Source organism: Phymastichus coffea, unplaced genomic scaffold (genome assembly GCF_024137745.1).
Source record: "Phymastichus coffea isolate CEN01 unplaced genomic scaffold, Cenicafe_Pcof_1.1 PCOF00006, whole genome shotgun sequence".
In the NCBI taxonomy this organism is placed as follows: Eukaryota; Metazoa; Arthropoda; class Insecta; order Hymenoptera; family Eulophidae; genus Phymastichus; species Phymastichus coffea.
The window spans coordinates 8,465,971-8,490,426 of NW_026706817.1; the positions used below are offsets into that span (position 1 = coordinate 8,465,971).

A 24,456-nucleotide genomic window follows, 5' to 3' on the forward strand; every position below is an offset into this window, starting at 1 on the left:
TGGCGAAAGGTCAGCGCAACTTAACCAGAGCACTGAATTCCCGGCGTCAACGAATCCACGCGTCGCGACGGTATTATTTGCCAGAGAAAACTCACGCACCGCACTTCACAATTAATTTTAGTAAGTGGCACTTTGCCTACTTACAGATTTCCGCTGAGAACTCGACGAACGAAATTACGGCAGCAAAAACTGGAACACTTGCTTCTTTCTAACTTGAGGATCAGCGGCAAAATGGACGAGAAACGGCTTTTCGCGGTCAAAGATCATTTTTCCTCTCCTCTTTCCGAGAAGAAATCCTATTATTGGCTGATATGCTAAGTCGGATATCAGTAGCGCCCTCCAAATATTTCATCATTGGTCCATATGTAAATTAGAAAAGTACAGCGCCCTCTTTTTATCTCCTACTTTCGTCGCTATTTACCCTCTTTCACTCCCTACTAAGTCGGCTAGCATTGATTGATGAGAAAGATCAACCCCTACTTTTATTTATTTTTCGATGCGGACGGAAATCAAATTTTATTCTAATTCGCTTATTGGTCGTTACGTAACCAGCGAGTTTCGTCGGAGTTTCGAATTTCATTAATCAATTATCAATTGAATTTGTCAGATTGTTTGTCGCTTATTACTACACTTAAGAGATTGTAACGGCCATATACAAGTATTTTCTAATTTCTATTTTAGTATGTTTCATATTCTAAATCGCATCGCTAGATATTTTACATTGATACAATAGTTGTATGTCGATTTTATGTTATGTAACAGGCTACCGTTAGTCGCAAATCCCAGGCAATTATAATTACCGCAATGGCCAACCGGTGCTCTGTTATCTGTGTGCTTCGAGCGCACTGACTCACCTTACGCCGGTGTGCGCATGCGCCGAGTCCTCGTAGCAATCCAACTTCGATGCTCGAACTACCCGCTAGAGGCGCTGGTGCGCTTGCTTACCAGCGCTCCGTCGGCCGCAGCAGACAACTCGATTGACGAACAGGTCTATCTATTGTATTCGTGACCTTTGTTGAATTCTCGGCGCGTTCGAATCAAAACGTAAATATAAACACCGACACCGGGCAAGGTGATACGAAATAATAAGATCGTCTCTTATTATTAGTTAACCACTTTATTGGACGAGGTAAATCCGATACACGGGATGATTTGCCGAGAGTCGTGGACGCACGCGGTATATACAAAATAAACCTAACGGGGAGAGAGAGAGTTAATTTCGCTGACGTCGCGGACTAATCAAACGCACGACGATGTCTACAAAACTCACCGCGCACGCTGCGCGGGATCGCACCCAAAACAAACTCAAAAGTGCAGCGCGCTTACCGCAGCTCTGATGAGGATACGGTGGCCAACCGTATCCGCTTACGCGAGCAACGAGCTGCCTCTGCAACCGGCTTTTGTTGCTGTTGTTGAGCTACGCAGCGGATGCTGCTGAGATTGTGGTTGCAGCTGCCACACACGTTGTACAGTGCGCGCACTCATCTCACCACACTCAGCACAGATTATCTATTTATCTCCTCTGTAAGTCACTCGGCACGGCTGTACAACGATGTCACTTCGCAAGGGAAAACAATGATATCGCCAGACTGATGAACACGGTCATACTGACTCGCTAGCTCTCCCCTCCCGGTCGTTGCCCCTAACGCGCGCCCTCTCTCTCTCTCTAACCTAAGCCGATCACGGCTATTACGCTTAGCCACGCTTGACGGTCCGCACGAGGCATAACGATTTTCGGCAATCGTTGCAGTTATTAATTTAATTCAATTTGGCAGGTGGCTTGTTGCTTATTAATATTTAAAGGGTGATAGCGGCCGAATACAAGTATTTTTAATTTTATATTTCATTATGTTACATTTATAAATCGTATCGCTAAATTATTTGTAGTAATAATATAATTGTATGTCGGTCTTATTTTCGTAGCGCCCTCATCATTACATTTACATTTGAATCTATATAATACTTATTTTAGTTCGTTTGCTTCATGTGGTCTGTCTCGCTCGCTCTCGTCCAGTCTGTCTCGCTCGCTCTCGTCCAGTCTGTCTCGCTCGCTCTCGTTCAGTCTGTACCGCTCTTCTAGATTGCCGCCTTCGCTCCCGCGTGTCAACCTCATGCTCTATTGCCGGTTTTCGAAGCGCCTCCTGGAGCGCTCCCCTTCGATTGTGTGATACTCGTATGTGTCTGGGTGTTGTGTGTGTGTTTCCGGGTGTTAACAGTGATCGGCCGCAGTGTCAGTGTGTGTGGCGCTCAGGATGTCGCCGATGGTGCGCAGCAGCCTGACACAGTTGACTACCGGCTGCTGCTTCATCGACGATTTTCTGTTTGCCCCAGGTGTGCTATCATCTCCAAAGTGTTTGTGTCAGTGTTGGGAAGTGTAACGTATCCGCAGGTTTCGCTCACATCCATTTTCGTTGCATTTTTCATTCAGGTTTCCCGTGTGTTTTCTTCCAGCCGGCAACACGTGGTCGGGAGTGTGTGTGTGTGCGTGCGCTCTTTTTCTCTTATTGCGCTCCATTTTTCGCTCATCCGTCGGATCGCGATTTCCAACTTGTTACATCATTTTCTCAGGTTGGGGTGGACGGATATGGAAAATAATTAATGTATGAATTAGGACGCGCATAGGTTAATATTATACGGCTGGTTACGGGGCGGCAAAGGACGGAGGTGGCTTTCCTGAGGTGTTGCAAATAATGCAACACTCTCAGGCAAATCTTTGTAATGTACCGCATTACATGTTTGGTTTGAGAATTATAAACGATCATTGTACTTTTATACTCCATTAGCCATAGATTAAAATACTATAGATTATTACTATAGATTTAAATCTATAGTAACTAAATTTTATTTTTCAATTGCAAACAATTTTTCATTAGAATTTGTATCGTTAGAAGGTATAACAATTCTCATGAAAGCCAGTTATTACAAGTATACCAAAGATAATAAACTGCACTTAAGTTGCCATATCAGAAACTAAATTTTTTTCAACAATGGTTCACATTCTATCTACAGAGAATATTTGTATTGAAAGTGGTCACTAAAGTCATTTAACAATTTTTCAACAACTACTACAACAACTTGTTTGAGATGATCCAGAAATTGTTGAAACTCTTATCAACAATGGTACAGACGCAAACCTCCTTATCAGTAGAGATGCTGTCCTTTGTCTTTGTATAATCCGTTGCATTTTGTTGTTGAAAGTAAATGTAAAGAAAACTGTTGAAAAATGGAGCAATGTTGACAGTAACAACGATTATTACATGACTCCCTTTCACCTTGCTCTTTACAATAACGATAATGGACAATAAAATAGTATTGTTAATTAACTTTATGATGCTACGACTAAAAATGCGGAGTGTATAGACTTAAATAGATTTGCTTATTTTCATTTTATAAGGAATGAAATTAAGTAAATTACTAATTTGATACTTATTCTGTTAATTTTTCAGTGTAAAATTAAAATTTTAATAATTTTTTTTATTACAGGCTGTTGAGGAAACTCTTGGACAAGGGTAAAGATAGCATAAGAGCTAAGTTGCAAATAATATTATGCTCATGTGAGAAATAAATATAGATCCGGTTTATGTAGTTGGCTTTGCGGTTTCTTGCTAATTACAGTGTTACAATACAGTAATTTTCGAAAATTATAATGTGCATTTTTACATTGTACGTTTTATTAAAAGAATTTTTTATTTTGTTATGATTGTTTCACAATTTATTAGTTAGCAGTTCGTATTACTCAACAAAAACACGGGTCTCTGATATCTATTGTCGATGAGTCGATTGCATTTTAGTAGTTTGATAATAGTCAGGCAGTGTAAAATTACTAAGAAATAAGATTCTCATATATAGTTAAAATCAATAAACATTAAAATGACCTTTTCTTGCTATGTATATTCTGATAATACATCGTAAAACGTTGTTTGTTAAATTATTTGCATCTCAACAGTATTTGATATATCTAATCATTATATTACAGCCACTAAAAAGAGATCATTAACAATAGTACTCGTATTATCACGGATAATGGTAAGAATTTCTGTGGGAATGAGTTTCAAGCGACGCTAGACGAGTACAAGATTGAGCACGTACTTTGTCCACCGTACCATCAGCAGGCGAATTTCACCGAGCGAGCGATTAAGACGCTGAAGCTGATGGTGGCGATGTTCGTCGATCATGATCACAGGAATTGGGATAAGTATTTGCATGAATTCAGGCAGGCGCTGAATACGACGATACAAGCGAGCACAAAAGTCTCGCCGGCGTTCTTAAATTTTGGCCGCGAACCGCAGCAGGCTAAAAGTCTACATCGTGAGGTAGAAACGCGAACGCCGATCATCTTACTTTTTGATCACACCTCGTACACACACACACACAAAACACAAGTACTAGCAACTACACAAGCTAGAGGAAACAGGATTGGATGCAGGAGCAAAATGGAAAAGAAGAAAAATCGAAGAAGATAAGAAAAAGGAAAACAAAAAGACAAATTATAAGATACTAAAGAAAATAAATGAGGTTGAGGAAAGGAAAGGCGGAGGGAGCAATAGGAAATAAGAAAAAGGTGTCAAAGCCCTAATAAGGAGAAAGATAGATGGAATGATTAGCAAGAATGAGAGCAAAAGCAAAGGAAAGGCAAAGGTGAAAAGGCAAAAGAAAGTAAAAAAAGGCAAAGGAAAAAGTTGAAAAGAAAATATGCAAGAAAGAGAAAAACAGAAGAGCGGAAAAGGCAGATTTCGGAGAGAGAGAGGAAGAGAAGATTAATCAATAGAAAACATGGGAAGAAAATCTGAAAGTACAGGCGCAGAAGACAGAGACGCAAGAGTTGCAGACACACCTACATATGTACATATATACACAAGACACACACACACATACACACACACACGCACGCACACACACACACACATCCACACACATAAAGCACATACATTATCAACTACACAAACTGGATACGAGACACAAATAGTAATGTAAGAAATGAAAACCAAATGTAACATATAAGTTGTAAATAAATAAACTAACTAAACTAACTAATGAAGTATTGATTCTATTAGATAATGTTATATTATGAATTCTATAATCGTAATAATAGTAGGAGATCAAACGGGGACTTTTTTGAAAAGTAAAATGTTTCACTTTTGTTTGACTTTCATATTTTTAGTTATTGATAAATGTAGCAATAATATATAAAAGGGCATCAGTTTGTATATTCGATTTCATATTAAATAAAGAATTAAAAATACTTGTCTAAATAAAAATAAGCTCATAATCTATCATTAAAAATAAATCTTACCTGTAAATTGTTTCTCAATTTTACGATGTAATATTATTCTTCTTGTACTAGTACAGCGTTGACCGGCAGTCCCTATACAAGAAAATACAGCTGATTTAACAGCCATTTCTATATCAGCGTCATCTAATACTGTAAAATTACGGAAATATATAATTAAATATTATTTTAAACTATTTATACATGTTATACCATGGAAGGTACATGCTATGGAAGAGAGAAAACATGTCATACATTGTTTTTATTTCACTATAGAAAGGGAAAAAATAATATAACAATTTGTAGCCAATTTCACGAGTCTTACCCATATGTTCCTAGCCTTAAATCTGTCTGTCCTACTTGTAGGTGCCAGCTATTTAATAAGTGCGTGTGCAAGTAATAGAGGGGATTACCACGCGTAATAACATTAATAGACGGTATCATTTCAGATGACTTAGTAATCTATATCAATACTTATAAGCTTTGATACTTCTATCTTTTTAAATTTTCTATATTTTAAGTCCAATTTTATGATGAAATATAATTGTTCTGATAGAACTTTATTTAGTTTATATAGTGACCCCCTGTGCCAGACTTTGTGAAAACTTTGGTTACGTAAACAGCTGCTGCATTATAACATTCATTTCTTGAGAAGGTTTTTCGGACTGTAGAGGTGATTTCGTTTATTTGCTCCACTGTAGCATGTTTGTTTCTAATTATTTCTAATTATTCATCTTTATGAACCGATGATTGAGCAGTATCTTCTGTTCTATCAATACGTTATTAAGGAGGTTCGGGACAGTCACCAGGGGGGTTGGGGTAAGGGGAAAGTGCCTATGCTTTAACATTGGATGAAATCAGTGGCGCAAACTGTAGATAACTGAATTCAATGTTCTGTATTATTGTACTTAGATGAGTATGAACTGGTAAGAATGATGAGAATTGAACATTCATCACAAGTATCTACTCCTAATATGCGTTAGTCGTCAATTTTTATGTTTTTATTTGAATTATGAAAATACGAATTGGAGGTAACGATCTGGCAACATAGCATACTTCGAAATTTATTTTTCTTAAGTTGTCTGCACTGCGCATGCGTGCACAGAGCAGATGAGTGACACGACACGAGGCGGTTTGAGCAGCTGCGTGTACCTATCCTAACCTCCAATTGTTTATATTGTGATTGTATCGAAACACCTATTATTTATTATGTCTCACGAAAACTGCGAAAAGTATCGATGGAAAGGCAAGTTTGCAAGCAAAAAACAGTACAAGCGAATGCTACAACGTACTGAATGCGGAAAAAGAAGAAAAGGCTGTACAAAAATTCAAGAGATAGATCCTACAGAGGTGAAATGCAACTTGCAAGGAAATCGTATAGTCGACTTGGCATTTATGTCTAAAAATATGAATTGCACTATGTGTAATACAAGGCTGGATTTACAATATATTGAGCAAGAGACTATAAAAGGTGCAGCTTCAATTTTTAGTATTAGATGTCATTACTACTTGCTTGTGAATACGCTGAAAACTGGAGATGAATACACAAATCCAGTCACTGGGAAAAGTGTATTCGCCATCAATACCAAACTTGCATTAGGTATGTATTAATTCTTATGACATGCATCAACAATGTAACAATAAAGTGTGTAGTTTTTTGTGAGATTGATTTGTAATGCGTATTTACAGCTGCCATTCATAGTGGCGTCGGTGAGACTCATATCACCAAGTTTTTTAGTGTATTGGATTTGTCAACAGTTGATTCACATACTTTTAAAACTCATGAAAGAATTATTGGACCTATTGTAGAAGCTGTGGCAAAAGAAAGCTGCACAGAGGCAACTGCCATGGAACGGTTACTTACTGTTGAAAGCATAAAAGAATTAAAGAAGTTGTTGTAAGCTAATTATAAACATTTTACGCTCTACCAATTGCACAACGAAACTTCATTGAGAGTCAATTTTATAAGTGAATTTAAAGTAATCGTAGTGATTTTTATTTTTGAATAACTATCAGTTACAACCAAACCAATCAATTATTTACTATTGATTTCTTCTACGACTTATTAAATGAAATGATAATTTATACATTGTAACAGGGTTGCTTACCGTTTAATTAATTTTATTGAGGCGATCGCGTAAATACGCTCGCAATCACCTATATCAAATAAGAAAGTCGGAGAGCAAGAGGGAACGAGTGTCAGTCAACCAACAAATCTACGAATCTACAGGAGTGGAATCAATACGGAACAAACACGTCGAAAGTACTTGTTAACATCACGAACGAAAACTCTTTATTATCTTTCAAATGCTACATTAGAATTTGCCCACGTGTGTATGTTTACATCGGCGCTCGCTCGACAACAACATGCAGTGTCGGAACGCTCGCTGCTCTTTGTCCGTAGAGCTATTACATGCACGCTTCACATCGAATACGGAAGATTAATTAACATGCATGCAATCGCGGTCGCAAGATTAAGCTGGCCAGTTTACCTTTATTTTGCAGACGCACGAAGACGAAGGGAACAATTCGCATTGCGGGAAAGTCTGATTGTTCTTTTTGTCGTGGATCGCGAATTCGCGCGCACGTGGTTTCGCCCTCGATGGCGAAACCCCACACACACACTCTTGATGCCGCACGTAACGTTGCTGCTTTTTCGGCTGGCTCAGGTCTGCAAGCCGTGTAGCTCGGTGACAATTATCCTGGACTCTAGTACACGTATCGGCAATTGGTTCGCGAACCTTGACTTTTCTGGCTTCCGCACCGATAGCTGGTTCTCCACTGCCTCGTTTTCAATCGCGCGCGTTCCGTCTGCTTTTTTTCTGTTACATATTTCGTTACATTTTTCGTCTACGGGTAAGTGCTGCCGCCGCAGGCAGCTACTAGGTTAGGTAATTAGCGCTAATTTGACGTTTACCGTCACAACATCTAATTGATTTATTATTTATTATTTACAGTGATTTTTTATTTATAATCAATTTTATATTTTGTTAAGATAATAGCTTTTGATTTTTTTATTTTTCTTAGTGCATTGCATGCAAATCAATCAAGTTATGAGATCTGTTTACGTTATATACAATACGACAATAATTTTAAGAATTAATAGTATATTATAAAATTTAAATTCAAAGAAACATGTAAACATTCATATTTAATTATTGATGATTTGGAATAAATTTCCACAAAAAAAATTGAGATACAAAAGATAAAAAATTTTTTTTTGTTATTTTACCTTCATTTTTTTGTTAGGCCAGAAGAATTGCAAAAAGGGTACTTGATTGTTAATGTTGATAATAATGGTAGCAGCATTGTCAGAGTTTTTGCATCATTTGACATGGGCTGGGGTCAGAGAGGAAATGGTCGCACGTATGATAGTCTGAATGGTTACTGTGCTCTAATAGGCTTGAAAACTGGAAAGGTTCTAGACTATTGCACGAGGAATCGTAAATGCCGCTATTGTGACTCTGAGCTTTACACAGGAAAGAAGGTGTTGCATGATTGCAGAAAAAATTTCAAGGGCAGTGCCAAAGCAATGGAATCTGATGGAGCTATCCAATTAGTTACTAAGAGTCGAATATTAAAAGAAAATAACGTACAAATTGGCGCTTTCATTGGTAACAATGATAGCTGTAGTATTTCATAGATACAAAATGTGATCGATTATAATATTGTAAAATTATCAGACATGAATCACTCCACCAACAATGTAAGAAGCATGCTGTATACGCTAAAAAAGATATCAGACCCGGCTCACGAATTGACAGGTGATGTAATCAAACACATCCAACGTTATTTCAGTTACGCTATCCATCAAAATAAAAAAAATGTTAATGGAATTAAAAATGCCTTGGAAAATATACCCTACCACTTATTTGATATGCACCGAAATTGTGGGGATTGGTGTAAAAGTAGAAATGAAAATGAAAATGCAAACAGTATTACTTTGAAGGATTCGACGTTATTTGAAAACTTACAAAAGTTGTTTGATGATTTGTCGGCAAACACTTCCAAATTTGTCGGTGCAGCGAGTAGTCAAGCAAATGAAAGCCTCAATAATTCCATGTGTCGCAAAAATCCAAAAGGCTTAATATATTGTACATCGGAATCTACCGACTACAGATTTAGTGCCACTGTGGCTCAGAAAAATTATGAAGTGTCGTACTTACAAAGATGTTTGGATCAAGCTGGTATTATTCATAAAAAACTATTGAATGTATATGTTATCAAAAGTACAAAAATCTCACTAGCCAGAAAACAAAAAGCTTCTACACCAGCTTTTAAAATGAATAGATTAGATTTGAAGGCAAAAAGATCTCAACTAAAATATCGAAAAGAAAATAGTGAGGGAGGCATGGCTTTACTAGATGAATCTCCTAACAATGACAAAAGTTACATAGAAGTATTAGCTTATGATTCAAATACTTTCGAAACCAGCACCGTAGCTATTTTAATTTTTGACCTTGAAACTGCTGGATTGAGGTTGAAGCACGATTGTGCAAATATGTGTGAAGTTTGGACAGCAAGTTTTCAAATCATTTATAACCCCTACACAACCAATAAATCCAACAGCATCAAAAATAAATGGTCTTACTAAAGTTCATAAAAAATTATTTCAAAATGGAGTTGAAGTTGAAACTATGCCTCAAAAATTAGTTTTCACAAAGCTGCTGACTTTCTTACGAAGTTTAAATAAAAAGTGTTTATTTGTTGCATATAATTGCACTTTCGATTCTAGTCGACTAATATTAAGTTTGAAAAATGTGAGCTTGCTTGAAGACTATGAAGAGGTCCTTGAAGATTTCAGTGACTCATTAGCGTTATTTAAAAAGAAATACCCTAAAAGAAAAAACGGGTATAAACTTACTACCTTGGCAGCTGATCTCTTGTGTCTTTCTTCGGAAGGTGCTCATGACGCTATTTTCGATGTAAATTTATTGGAAAAACTGAGCACAGAATTTTTTAGCATTAATGAGATTATTGAGAGGAAAAAGACTGTAGGAGAGATAGTTTCTATGTTAGATAGCAATGAGAATACGCAAAAATTGTTACCTTCCTTTACTTGTATGGATGGAATTATTTTCGTTGGAATGAAAAAACGACCATGTTCGTCAGGTATTACGAGGGTTGCTATTTATATTTTGAGCCTTGGCAATACTAAGTGTTTAGAGGCGCCATCTGACGTTTCCAGTGGAAAGTTTGACATTTTTAACCATAATCTTCTTCAGAACATTTTTTCATTTGAGTGCAATTTGTGTTGTTCACAGTAACTTGAAAAATTCATCTCGGGCAAAAAATGGAATTAACTCGTGAGCATTTTCGTGCGATGATTTTCTACGACTTTCAACGTGGGCTATCAAAACAGGAGTGCATCGATCAACTTACTTCGACTTTTGGCGATGAAGCCCCATCCCTTGCCACTGTGAAACGCTGGTATAACGAATTTAATCGTGGCCGCAGTTCGCTCGGGGACGAAAGTCGTGAAGGTCGTCCAAAATCAGTTGTTGTGCCAGAAAACATTGATGCTGTGCACGAACTAATAAAGCAAAATCGGCATGTAACATATCGTGAGATTAAGGTATCCTTGGGCATGAGTATGATGAGCATCAATAAGATATTGCATGAACATTTAGCTGTAAAAAAGATTTGTTCTCGTTGGATCCCCCATAATTTGACAAAAGCTCAAAAAGATGCTCGCATCAATTGGTGCAAAGAAATGCTCAAAAAATACAATCGCGGTGCATCATACGCTGTGTATAACATCTACACAGGTGACGAATCTTGGATCTATGCATATGAGCCCAAAACCAAACAGCAATCCACTGTATGGGTCTTCCAAGACGAGCCGAATCCAACAAAAGTGATTCGTGCGTGAAGCACTTCGAAGCAAATGATCGCCTGTTTCTTTGAAATAACTGGACATGTGGCGACTGTACCGTTAGAGCATCGTAGAACAGTGAATTGATTGAATGAACTGAATGGTACACAACCATTTGTTTGCCAGAAGTGCTTGGTGAAATACGAAAAAAGAAGCGACAACGAAGGGTCATTCTTCATCATGACAATGCAAGCTCTCACACATCAGCTAAAACAACCTCCTATTTGACTGGCCAAAACGTTGAATTGATGGGTCATCCTCCATACAGCCCTGATTTAGCACCAAATGATTTCTTTTTATTCCCGCATATCAAGAATAAATTGCGTGGACAACGTTTTTCGGCGCCTGAAGAAGCCGTTGATGCATTCAAAAATCATGTTTTGGAGGTACTTCAATCAGAGTGGAAAAAGTGTTACGAAAATTGGTTCGAGCGCATGCAAAAGTGCATTTATCATCATGGAGAATACTTCGAAAAACAATAAAGCCATTTTAGATAATAAATTACTGTCTTTTCATTATTAGGCTCAAAATATAAGTAGCAACCCTCGTAGCTATGAAGAAATTCTACGAACTTACAAATTAGAATTTCTGATCTTAGTGAAAACAATTTCTGATCTCAGGAGTGAAAACATAAGAATTTTTTTACAAATTAGAAGGCGAAGAAAAAACATCGAATCTGCTTGAAGGATGCAACAACGGAAAGCAAACTGTCATAAAATCTAAAAAAATACTTCAGAATATTTTGAATTTTTTAAAAACTCAAGTTTGATTACAATTTATACGTCGAATTCACAGTATTTATTTAAAATATTTGCATGCCAAAAATTAATGTACATTATTTATTGGTTATTTGAAACGACAATAAAGCGTTTTCAATAAAATATTTATTCCATTAATGTATTTTCAATTCATCTTAAATTAATAAAAAAAATCATAATGTTGAATAAGTTTCGTCTAAATCATTTGAAAATTAATTCAATTTCAATTCATAATAAATATAATCGTATCTGCTCTGCAATACCGGCTACGCTAAATATTGGGAGTACAAATAGAAAACCGCCGTTTTCCCATAGGTGGCGTCAGTATTGCACGTCGGTAAAAAATTGTTAACAGGAACGTTACATAGCCAGCTGAGGCATTTGTCAACAACTCTTCATCACCTCCCTTGTCTATTTTTACTGTGCTTTGTTTTGTTCGTGCGCAAAAATGGCAAAATTCGAGCCGAACAGGAGACATTTGCGGGAAGTGTTGCTTTTGGCATTTCATTCGGGAAAAAATGCAGCTGAGGCGCGTCGAATGATTGTAGAAACTTATGGTAACAACTGTATTAGTGAAAGAACGTGTCGGGAATGGTTCCAAAAGTTTAGAAATGGCGAGTATGACGTAGATGACAAGGATCGTCCCGGACCCGTAAAAAAGTTCGAGGATGCGAAATTGGAGGCTTTGCTGGATGAAGATTCTTGCAGAACGCAACAGGAACTTGCGGATTTATTGGGCGTAACTCAGCAAGCCGTTTTCCATCGCTTGAAATACTTAGGAATGATCCAGAAAGTGGGATGTTGGGTGCCGTACGAGCTGAAGCCGAGGGACATCGAACGGCGTCTTGTCACGTGCGAACAACTCCTCCAACGGCAAAAAAGGAAGGGTTTTTTGCATCGCATTGTGACCGGCGATGAAAAGTGGATATACTATGACAACCTAAAGCGGAGAAAATCGTGGGGTCTTCCCGACCATGCATCAACTTCGACAGCGAAACCAAACATTCATGGCTCGAAGCTGATGCTGTGTATTTGGTGGGACCAGCTTGGCGTAATTTACTATGAACTCCTGCAATCACGCAAAACCATCACAGGAGCCCTCTATCGGACGCAATTGATTCGTTTGAGTCGAGCGTTGAAGGAAAAACACCCAAAGTACGCGGAAAGGCACGACAAGGTCATATTTCTGCATGACAACGCTCGGCCACATGTTTCCAAGGTCGTGAAAACATACCTGGAAACTTTGAAATGGGACATCCTATCGCACCCGCCGTACTCTCCTGACATCGCCCCTTCTGATTTCTACTTGTTCCGATTAATGACGCATGACCTGGCCGAACAGCACTTTCGTTCTTACGAAGAAACCAAAAATTGGATCGATTCGTGGATCGCGTCAAAAGACGAACAGTTTTTTCGAAGAGGAATTCAGAAGCTGCCAGAAAGATGGGAAAAAGTTGTGACTAAGGATGGAAATTATTTTGAAGAATGAGATTGTAACGAGTTTTTTACAATAAAACCTCAAATTATTAGAAAAAACGGCGATTTTCTATTTGTACTCCCAATATATCTATATAATGTTTGCGATGTTGCCGCACTTCATTAGTTAGCACCGTGAGCTTGGATTAAGCTAGAAAATTTTTATACTAAAATTACTATTATTTAATCGGAATCACGGTAAGCCATGAGTTTAAACACATAAAAACAATCATCGATTAATTCTCTTTCAAACCGTCTTTACAAATTCAAAATCTGTGCTTTTTTCATCAAGTTATTCCCATAAGATGAAGTTAATTTACTCATTTACACGAGAAGTCTATTTAAAACAATGCTAACTATACGCATTAATTTCTCCAAAACTACGAGGTCCAAAATTTTGAAAAAAATCAGACATCAATGTTACATCATACTCTACCATAGTTTTCAATTTCATGAAAATCTGTGCATTTTCATGACACTCCTGAACCTCCTTAAATCGTTCTTGTATTACTCATCCACATGTTTTTTGAGAATATTGGCAACAAATTTATTGGTCTATATGACAAAACAAACTCGGATGGTTTACTGGGTTTAGAAAATGTTACTATTGTAGCTACTTTCCGTGAATCAGAAAAGTAGTAAGTGAATTTAATTATCGCCTTAATTATTATAGTTTTGTACATTTTTGCTTTTCGACGAGATTCTTTAAGCATCTTTCCATTTATTTTATCGTGTCAAAAGTTCTTTTCATTATTAAGGTTGACAATTTTGTTATTTATTTTTTTAACTTTTATATTGTTGAATATGTATTTTTCATCATTGCTCATTTTTTACGTCACGGAGTAGTCTAATTTCTTCTTCTGTTATATATCTATGTGGTGTGTTGAATGCATTTTCTAAGTGTACAGAAATGTATGTCTTATGCTATAAATTAAGATTTTGATATCCCGGTGTAGTCACGTAGTTATTGTGAGAGGAAAGGATATCCGAGAAAAGGCTCCGTTATACAAGCGAATAGCCTTATTGCTTCGCCGCGGGAACATTGATCTCGAATTAGGTACGAGTAAAGATAAATGTTTTTTGGAAGAGGGAGCACTATTCTAGCTTAAATCTAGACACAAGGATAGACTTTATGAAGTATTGCTGTTTCTCTCGTTTAGCAATGCGTATTTTCGCACGCTAGCGGATAAGCAGATAGGAAGACTAGAATCCAAGAACACAGCCAAGCTCGTTTGCCCTTATAAACTCAATTTCTAGTAGGCGTGTCTTAATATTCTAATATACCTTAGTGGATTAGGTGTGTCAATCGATCAGTTGTTTACTTCGCGATGTCTTTGACTTTTTAATTACATGTTTATTATTTACATGTTAGCGTTCGGTGTTTGTATATGTTACAAACGATAGTAGCTTTCTCATTATTAGTTCTAGCTCATATTGTATTGGTTATAATATGGGGGAGAGCATTTTTGAGTTTGATTGAATTTTTGGTAGCTTACCAAAGTAAGTAATCAGATGGTTCTATAGTAGATAAACTTACCAAGTAGTTATTTATTTTCTGATTTTATTCTTCTTATATTAGTTTTTGAGTTCTTTAATTGATCTATTATACTTTGTTTTGACTAATTTTGATCCTTTTTCCTTATGTTTATAAGTTTGTTTTTTTTTTTTAGTTTTTCTCAGACTGTGCGGGATATTAGAATGTGATCCTTGCTTTTGATTAAGTTTCTGGGTATGGCTATTTATATCACTCGGAAAATGTTTCTATTTAGGTTTTCTGTGGTACTATCTAAGTATGTTATGTTTTGTGCGATTTATTGCAATCTAGATCGATACCAGGTGTTTTTTTGTATATTTTCTAGTCTATTTATTTTACTATATAGTACTTCCCTCGTCGTAATTATCTCAAATACCTACTCAAAATTTATCATGATTGGAGAATAATCCAATAAGTCAAAGCATCACTTGATAGTAAATCTTTTAAGCCATAATCATTTAATAATAGCAAGTCTATTAGATTTGATTGTTTGTTTATATCTGGGGTCCAATAAATGGGCTTGCCGGTAAATTGATGTTAAATTTTCAATTTGTATTATTGTATAAAGATTTACATTTTTTGGATTTGGCTTTATAGATCTTGATTTTCATCATGGATGATTTACTTTCAAGTTGTTTCCTGCTAAGAAGTGAGTTCTTAATATACAAATGAAATTTTCATATTGTTTTTTTATGATAATAATCCTTGGAGGGCAGTATATGTTGAAGAATATAATTGAGCTGTTTTTATCTTCAATAATAATATTTTTAGCTTGTATATATAGGGTATTCTAAAAATAATGGTACACCTAATATATATTGCAGGTTAAAGATTTCTTAGAAAAAGGTGAAGGTCCTTACTTAAGTAACTTTTTATGAGTGATCTAGTGATGACCTGATGACCTTGGATTTGACCTTCAACGTGTCCTTCAAGTTCATTTCAAGGTCAACTTAGTATTTTTCACATGGCAGCTCCTACTTTTGACAACGGTATTCAAAAAGTGGGAAATTTTACGTCTAAAAATGTACTGAAGTCATAGGTCAAGATGACCTCGAACCTTCAGCTGACGGTTATTGAGTTTTATGTATGGGCCAACTACGATCTGAACTTTGTGACTTAGGGATATTCAAAAGATTAAAGGGGTTCTTGAAGTAACAGTATTCAGTGGTGATCTCGGATTTGACCTGGAGTTAAACTTTGAAGGTCCGTCTAAGTTCAACAGTCAACTTATTAAAATGGAAACGGTTATTTCTTACAAGAACAGCAATCAATAGAGCGGCAAATTTTATTCAAACTTGCTATGAATGAACTCCAACCGATTTGAAGTTTGAACCTTCAAGGTCATTGTGAGGTCATTTTTTTTAATTTTAACTTTACTCAGGAATAACGAGGTGGACGTAGTAAAATCTGTTCCCTTTGGATCATCTTGCCTCTCATGATCAGAGTGCTTAATTGTAGTGAATCCTCTTGACTCTCACACTTAAATATCTGAAGTAATAGTCACATCATACTTTAAGTGATCGAACTATTCTCCATTCACGTCTTAATAGTAAGCTAATCGACGTTTAAAAGCATTAATAGCATTTTGGATCATTTCAGTAAGAATAAGAGCAGATTCGTCTATGATCCCTTGTCGTAATTCTTCTAAGTTTCGGGGTGTTGTTTGTATACCCGATCCTTTATATAACTCCAATAAAAATAGTCTAATGGCGTAAAATCTGGTGAACTAGCTGGCTGTTTAATTGCGCCCTTTATTTCTATTCAACGATTAGCAAATATCTCATTTAAGAATGCGTAAACATCTCATGCACAGGTTGCTGCACCGACATATTGAAGGTATGTATTTTTTAAGTTGTCTCCTACTATTTCTCTTATAGTAAGAACTATTTGAGCTCGAAGCATATTTTCATAGTTTTCATCAGTTAAATTTCTATCAATAAAATGTGGTTCTATAATATGGTTATTAAGTTTTCCTGCAATTCAATCTGTTTAAAGTCCCGTTTAATGAAAAAGTTGCTTGATCTGTAAAAATGTTTGATGGAAGGTTAGGATCTTTAACGATACGTGTCACCGCGTCTTCACAAAACTCAACGAGATGATCAAAATGGTCTTCGTTTAGTTAAGTTCAATTTAAATGGATGAAAATTCGATTCTTTTAATATTTTCTTTGTTGATAATTTGCTTATATTATGCTTTTGTATGACTCTGCGGATGGAAGCATGAGGATTTTCAGTAAATTATAACGAGTGAATATTTCCCTTGTTATATCTCTCTCGCCTCAGACCTATACACGTTTATACACTATATATATACGCATATCACACACAAATATATGATGTTTCTTTCAGCAGTGCCAAGAGGTCAGTGCGAGAGAGCGCGAGAATGCACGCGCCAATCATCGTTCCATTAGAAAAAGAGAGAGAGCGCGCGACAACTCATTTACACAACTCCGAAGCGTCGCTTAGCTAGTTGGGCGGCATAATAAAGAGAGGGCGAGGAGAGCCCGTCGGCGTACTAGTGACGGCATTCAGAGCGACACGTCAGAGCTCGCAGCACGTTTCTTTTTTTTCTCTCGTTTTGCTATCCGTACTCCTTCTTTCACCAATTATCGTGAATTGGTTGTCTTCGCGTCGGGTGGACAGAGTGACTTAAGGTGTGTTCGGGCGAGCCGGCATAGTTATCGCCCGCCTTCTCTTGTACCTGCACCTGCGACGACGCGTCCATACTATACCTATAAAGAGCGACGGCTACGACAGCCCCACCGATCGCGCTCTTATATATAAGTGCCAGCCCGACTTCTCTCTTTTTTTTTGCTTGCGCACCTTCTCTCTCTCTCTCTCTCTCTCTCTCTCTCTCGCCCCTACGCTGCGTGTAATCTTTCTTTTGTTCTTCACATATATAAATCTATTATATAGCAATTTTGTACTTCATTTACTTGTGCCTTATCCTCCACACTCCTAGTGCTATTCTATTGCGTGGCCGTTTGTATAATCTGCGTTTTTAGCCGCGACGAATCGACGCACGACGCCTCCGCGGGCCCATCGACAAGAAGGCTATGTAAGAGGCATTTCTGCAGCTACCAGGTCGGGTTTCGCTTAATCATCCATTAGACACTTAATTTAAATTAATTATAGCGGGGTATTGCACCGCTCGATTTCCCTTCCCGTTATATTTAGCGTCCAACGTGTCTGGGATTTAAGTTGTTGCGAGAACGCTAAATCTTGAGAGGAAAACTCGTCGTGAACGACGAAGCATTTCCAAGAATTCGGCGAGGAATTTTCAACTAGCTTGTAAACACAAGCGTTGAACGTCGGCAGATACATACGTAAATAAAACGCTCGTTTCCAGCGCTTCTAAATTTTATTACATGCGACACAAACCGCGTTTTACAAAAAAAAAAAATATATTTCGTTGTCAAAATATATTTTGTAGTGAGTATGAAATGCGACGTTAACAAATTTCGTTTCCTGAAATTTCGAATACGTAGGGCTCACCGGTCTGAATTAAGCGTACATGTACGAATTATATGTGTCTGTATCCGCTATACAACGCGAATACCCTTTTGTTACTTTTTGTATGGGGTATGCTTAGAGATTTATATGATATAATAACGCGTGATAGCATAACAGCTCTTTTACGTGGACTTTCGAACAAAAGAAAGGAAAAAAGAATTAATTACGATTAATTTCCTTTTTTTTTGTTAGTAAAATAATTGAAAATGTCCGATCAAAGGATTCATGTATCAGAATTAGACATATTTCGAAAGGATTTGGATTGTAAAATGGCGGAATGGATTAAAAAATTATCAAGCCACGAAATAGATACGATATTAGAGCTGTCAGAGCTGAAAACGGATGACGTATTGTATAATCGCGCGAACAGATTATATAGACGAATGCAAGGTGACTATAGCGCAGAAGATTTCATACCAACGTAAGACCCGTACGTCGAGGAAATGCATCGTCGGCGAGACAATTTACGCTGGCTTAGTCAGATATAATACCGAGAGACTTGCGTGACAAATTCGTATCCGTAATTTGCCAAGAGATTGAGCGCGATAGAATGGCTAGCGCATCAGAAAGCGCAGCACAATTCTCAACAAGTTCGCCGACAGACACGCAAAATCCTACCGACATGTCGCACACATTCACAGCAAAAATACACAAAACTGTAACAAGAGAAAATACGTCGCACACAAGTCATACAATGGATGTTGCAGCTATAACTAACGACGCAGTACCAACCGACATAAATGATTTTAGAAATCAACATACACACACACTCAACAACAGCACACAATTGTCAAGCGCGCACGCACATGAATCTTCTGCTTTCTCTCAAAGTGAGCAAGTGCTCAGCGCCACTGGCGATATAATGGTTTGGTGCTCACTACCCGATGACAGAGCACAATATATATCAACTACCGACGAACTAAAACGGGCAGTGTTCGCAGAAAGGTATTTGCAATTGCAGTTACCAAAATTGCAACTTGAATTAACGTCCCTTTCAGCAGGAAAAGAAAAGTTGTTACAAAAAACAATGAACTGGGAATATACTAATAACCACCTTCGTCAGCAGATCCGCGACGTCACTGCGAACGCGCAAAAAGAGATTGCAGAAGCGAATAGCCACGTGAATGCGGCTAATGTGGGAAAAAGCTTACATTTCCAAAATACGTACGACATAATTTACGATCTTATAGGCAAATATGACTTGTCAAATATAAACTAGCGTACGAACGTATATCAAAACACGCTACTCTTTGACGCCACAACTTGCCCTACTACAATAGGATTTACAACTACTTACATGAACTCTGTATCAGCTAATGCACCAAAGAACACAAATATTAATAGTACAATGTGTGGAATATCGTCGACGCAGCAAAAGCTACCATACATGACAACTACAACAGCAGCTCACTAACCGTCCGCAAGCCCGGGCTGAGGAAGGGGAGTTGCTACGTTAGCACAGAGCGGCCCGCCCGCGCCAGCGTCAGGCGTACAACAGTAGGCACTTCGATAGAGTTCAGCGGCTGTAGGTTTCAATGCGACTCTTCTTAGCTTCTTGTCCAAGAATCTGGGAAAAACAGTTCGCGATTGGAAAATTACATTTTCAGGTGATTCTAGTGTTAGGGTCGAAGAGTTTTTGGAGAGAATAGAAGAAAACTGCCGTCAAGACTGTATAGGTGAGGAAGAGTAGCTTAATTCTTTATCAAGTCTCTTTAAAGTGCCTGCGCTCTTATGGTATCGGTTTCTTTGGCCGTCGTGGAAATCTTATTACAAATTTAAGGAAGCTGCACTGACTGCTTATAGTAAATCGCGCAAGTACAAGAAAAATCTCTCTGCTGAGGCGCACCTTCGCACACAGCGGCCTGAAGAGCCCGCGAGAGATTACTTAGCGACTCTTAATAAAATTTTCACGTAATTCGAACGACTTTGGAGCATCCCAGATCAGATTACTCTGGCAATAGAAAATATAATCCAAAAATTGAAAAAGAGACTGAAGCGTACGAATTCACGACCTTACAGCATCTACACGAGAGAGCTCTCGACGCTCAAAAAAGCCAAATACACGTTCTCTTTGTTCTGCCGAATAAACTATTTAGAGGGTGAAAGCTACCCACGAAAGTTACCCCTCAACACCATTTTATAGCGAAATTTTCGTATTTTTTGCACAGTTTTCGACGAAACAAACTCTAAAAAATTTCTTTTAAAAAATTTCAGATAAATATATGGATTTCGTCAACAGGGCTTGCAATACAACCCCCTAAGTCGCCTGAAAGAAAAGCTATGTTTTCAAATATTTTCTTGCAAAATTTTGTCAGAAGAAATGTAGTTTATGAAATTCCGTTTAAAATCTAACACAAAAATATACAGTATTCGTCACCAGGGGCTGCTACCCCTTCATTGGAGAGTAAACAGAGCATTCATTTGTTACCCTGATTCCCTACCACCCCGAACACAATTTCCTTAAACCTCGAACTAGTTACCCTGCCACGCTATAACCCGTAACTTCTGCACCCCAATTCATCAACCCTCGAGCTGGTTACCCTGCCACGCTGTAACCCAAAACTCTTAACCCCAATTTCCTTAACCCTCGAGCTGGTTACCCTGCCACACTCTAACCTCATACTCCTACATCCGAATTTCATCAATCCTCGAGCTGGTTACCCTGCTACGCTGTAATCCCAAACTCTTACCCACAATTTCCTTAACCCTCGAGCTAGTTACCCTGTCACGCTCTAACCACGAACTCCTCCACCCGAATTTCATCAACCCTCGAACTGTTTACCCTACCCTTTCCAATTTTGCTACGCTGTAATCCCGAACTCGTGCATTTAAATTTTCGGAATTTCGGAACCCAGCTCCCTGTCATTCATAATCTCGATTTCGAAATATTTATAGTATCTTCAAATAAAAGGACATACTCGTATGCACATTTGTTGTAGAAGATAACGTTTAATTAATTACGTATATTTATGTATAGGTAGGAAATAGCAAATGCAAGAACGAAATCATGCAAATTTTTGAAGTTCGATATAGCTACGGGGAATTTCATTTTTAAATGATTATATTCAACAAATATTACTACTATCCCTGAGGAAATTCGATTATTATGTTATTACGAAAAAATTCATCAGACAAACTGATTCTACCATACTAATAGGTATATGTACGTATTTCGCGAGGCGGTTTTAGCCAATATAAAAATACTGACATGAGATAATGTCACTCTTATTTTCCACCTTAAACACACTCGAGTATGTGCGTGGCAAAACAAAATCAAACTGTGGCATGACGTGGAAACCACAATCAACGAATGCGGTTAATGTGGTTCAAAAAGCAAGATTGGAACTGCAACTGTTTTTTTCCTTGATAGAAACCACAATCAACGAATGCGGTTCATGTGGTTCAAATAGCAAGATTGGAACTACAACTGTTTTTTTCCTTGATAGAAATCGCAATCGTTGACGTATGTGATAAGCCAAGATCTAACAGTGGTGGAACCTCGGGCACCTTGATTTGATATCGGTTTGTGTGGTGCCAACTTCAAAACATGTTTTGTTCACTTACAGTATATATAAGCATATTCGATCAGCATACTTCAGTAAATTAGTAATAGAACTTTGCTTTACATGTACGTTTTTGAATATCAAAATTGTGTTAGAATGGCAATTGAAATTCACAACGTCATTCAAAAATTACTGAAAACATTCCACATAAGTGCGGTTGTAGAAAGCATACCTATATTAAACGATGCAGATAAGCAGCTACACGATTATGTTGAAGATATATTGAGAAACAGCATTGAAACGAATTCAGGTATTTAATGTGAGACAAGTGAGAACTTATGTTTCCTGGATGATGATTTTGATATTAATCCAGAAGTAATTGACGATTAATTTGAAGAAATACATGGTGTAGACTATGCCGAGGTACCTACTTGTACGGTAACAAATGCGGTACTCGACGATGGATATAAAAGAAAAGCTTTTGAATACTGGGAAAGTCGTAAGGAAAAGAAACTGTCTTTAAGTTCCGTTCAGAGTAAATATAAGCAAGTTTCGTCAGAACGTCAGTTGAGAACATAGAAACAGCAAATTTTCTGTTTAAAGTTTCAGAATATGCTTTACAACAACTCAAAGATGCTTTATATCGGAAGTTAACAGTGCATGATTTAGATCTTAAAAGATGGGCTTTACAAAAAAAATATGAGTTAGATATGCCTTGGTTTAAAGCTTCACCCAATTGGATATTACTATTCAAAAAAAAGCATAAAATTGTATCGCGTGAAATAACTAAATATGTGACTAAAGTATCTGATGAAAATGAGGCTAGTTTAAAGTTAGATTGTCAAAATTTTTTCAACCTCATAAAAACAGAATTATCAACCAAAAGTGCAAGTAACATATAATTCCGATCAAAGTGGATTCAATTTAGAAATGCATACTGGCAGAACATTGAGCGAAAAACGTAAGAAGACAATCGAATCAGTAGTACGATCAGTATCGTCGACTATGCATAGTTATATGATTTAACCGACAATATCAGCAGAAGGTACATTGCTATCACCCCTTTTTATGGTATTAAAAGAAACAAACGGAGAGTTTGGACCCACTGTTTCAAAAAAACTATTCAATGCACCTAATATATTTTTATGAGAAAGTGCATCAGGAAAGCTGTTGAGTGAATTACTTCAAACATGGTTGAAACATGTATTTTTTCCTAACTATGGGAAAACAGCAGTTTTATTACTAGACTCATAAAGTGGACAGTGTGAACGAACTGGAAGAGAAGTGACACCAGCAGATACAAATTTTCGATTGATAACAATTCCTAAGGGTACAACAGGCAAAATTCAACCACTGGATGTATTCGGTTTTCGATTTTGGAAAATCTTTGTAAGAAAAATATCTGATGCCATTATTTTATTCGGATCAGACATCAGTTTACATGAGAGGAATAATAATAAAATTATAGTCTATCACACATAATCAATTATCTTCATCTAGATTCAAAAGCGTATTTAAATATGCTTGGTAGAAAAGTGGGTACTTGGATAAAAAACCTGATTCGTTCGACAATCCTGTTGAATATTGCTTCGAACTTTTAGAACAGCCTATCTGCGAGATATATGAGAAAATAGCAATTATAAAATATGCATGGTGCAGGAAACTAATATGTCTACAGCTTTTATTTATAGAGTATCATTATTGTTCACAATATATACAGTGATAATGAGCGCGGATCGTCTTTTTATATTCAAAAAATATAATCTCCATATCAGATGAAATAACGAATTAATATAACGTAAATATAACATAAAAATAAAAAAAATTTAACATTATCTTCTACAATTATTTTGCCTATGTCCTTTTCTTCATAGATATTACAAATATGTCGAAATTGGGATTATCAATAACAGAGAACCGGGTTTCGGACTAGAAACTAGAAAATTGGAAAGGGTAGGGTAACCAGCTCGAGGGTTGATGAAATTCGGGTGGAGGAGTTCGTGGTTAGAGCGTGGCAGGGTAACTAGCTCGAGGGTTAAGGAAATTGTGGGTAAGAGTTTGGGATTACAGCGTGGCAGGGTAACCAGCTCAAGAACAATCTTGTCGACGAAATTTTGCATTCGTATGGCGTAATTCATGCGATTTGCGCGCCTTAATAACCCAAGAGTAATCCCATCGAAAGGATAAATTTGACAATAAAGACGACGATTGCCGCTTTTATTAATGAAAAACACAACACCTGGGATGCGCATATTACAGAATTTGCCTTTACCTATACCACAGCAAGACAAGAAGCAACTCGTGCAAGTCCCGATTTTCTTAACTTTGGAAGAAATCCAGAGCAGCCACACTCGTTAAAACGAGCTGAAGAATGCGCAGCTCTCAATGAACTCGAGGTTGCAACAATCGAGCGCTGGTGCGCTCGTATGAACAAGCTTGACCATCTTAGAGCAAACGCCCTAGAGAACACGAAGGCAGCGTAAGACCGTCAAGAAAAATACTACAACACCAAACATCGCGATGTCACCT

General features: G+C 37.3%; 1 protein-coding gene across 1 annotated transcript in view; it reads right to left on the minus strand.

Annotated features, from left to right (window-relative positions):
* LOC131668442 (putative aldehyde dehydrogenase family 7 member A1 homolog) overlaps positions 1-24,456 on the minus strand; it is a 787,423-nt gene that overhangs the window by 146,029 nt on the left and 616,938 nt on the right. Inside the window, exon 6 of the mRNA XM_058942621.1 lies at positions 5,294-5,422. Within this exon, the coding sequence (XP_058798604.1) occupies positions 5,294-5,422 (129 nt within the window). The remainder of the gene's footprint in view (positions 1-5,293; positions 5,423-24,456) is intronic.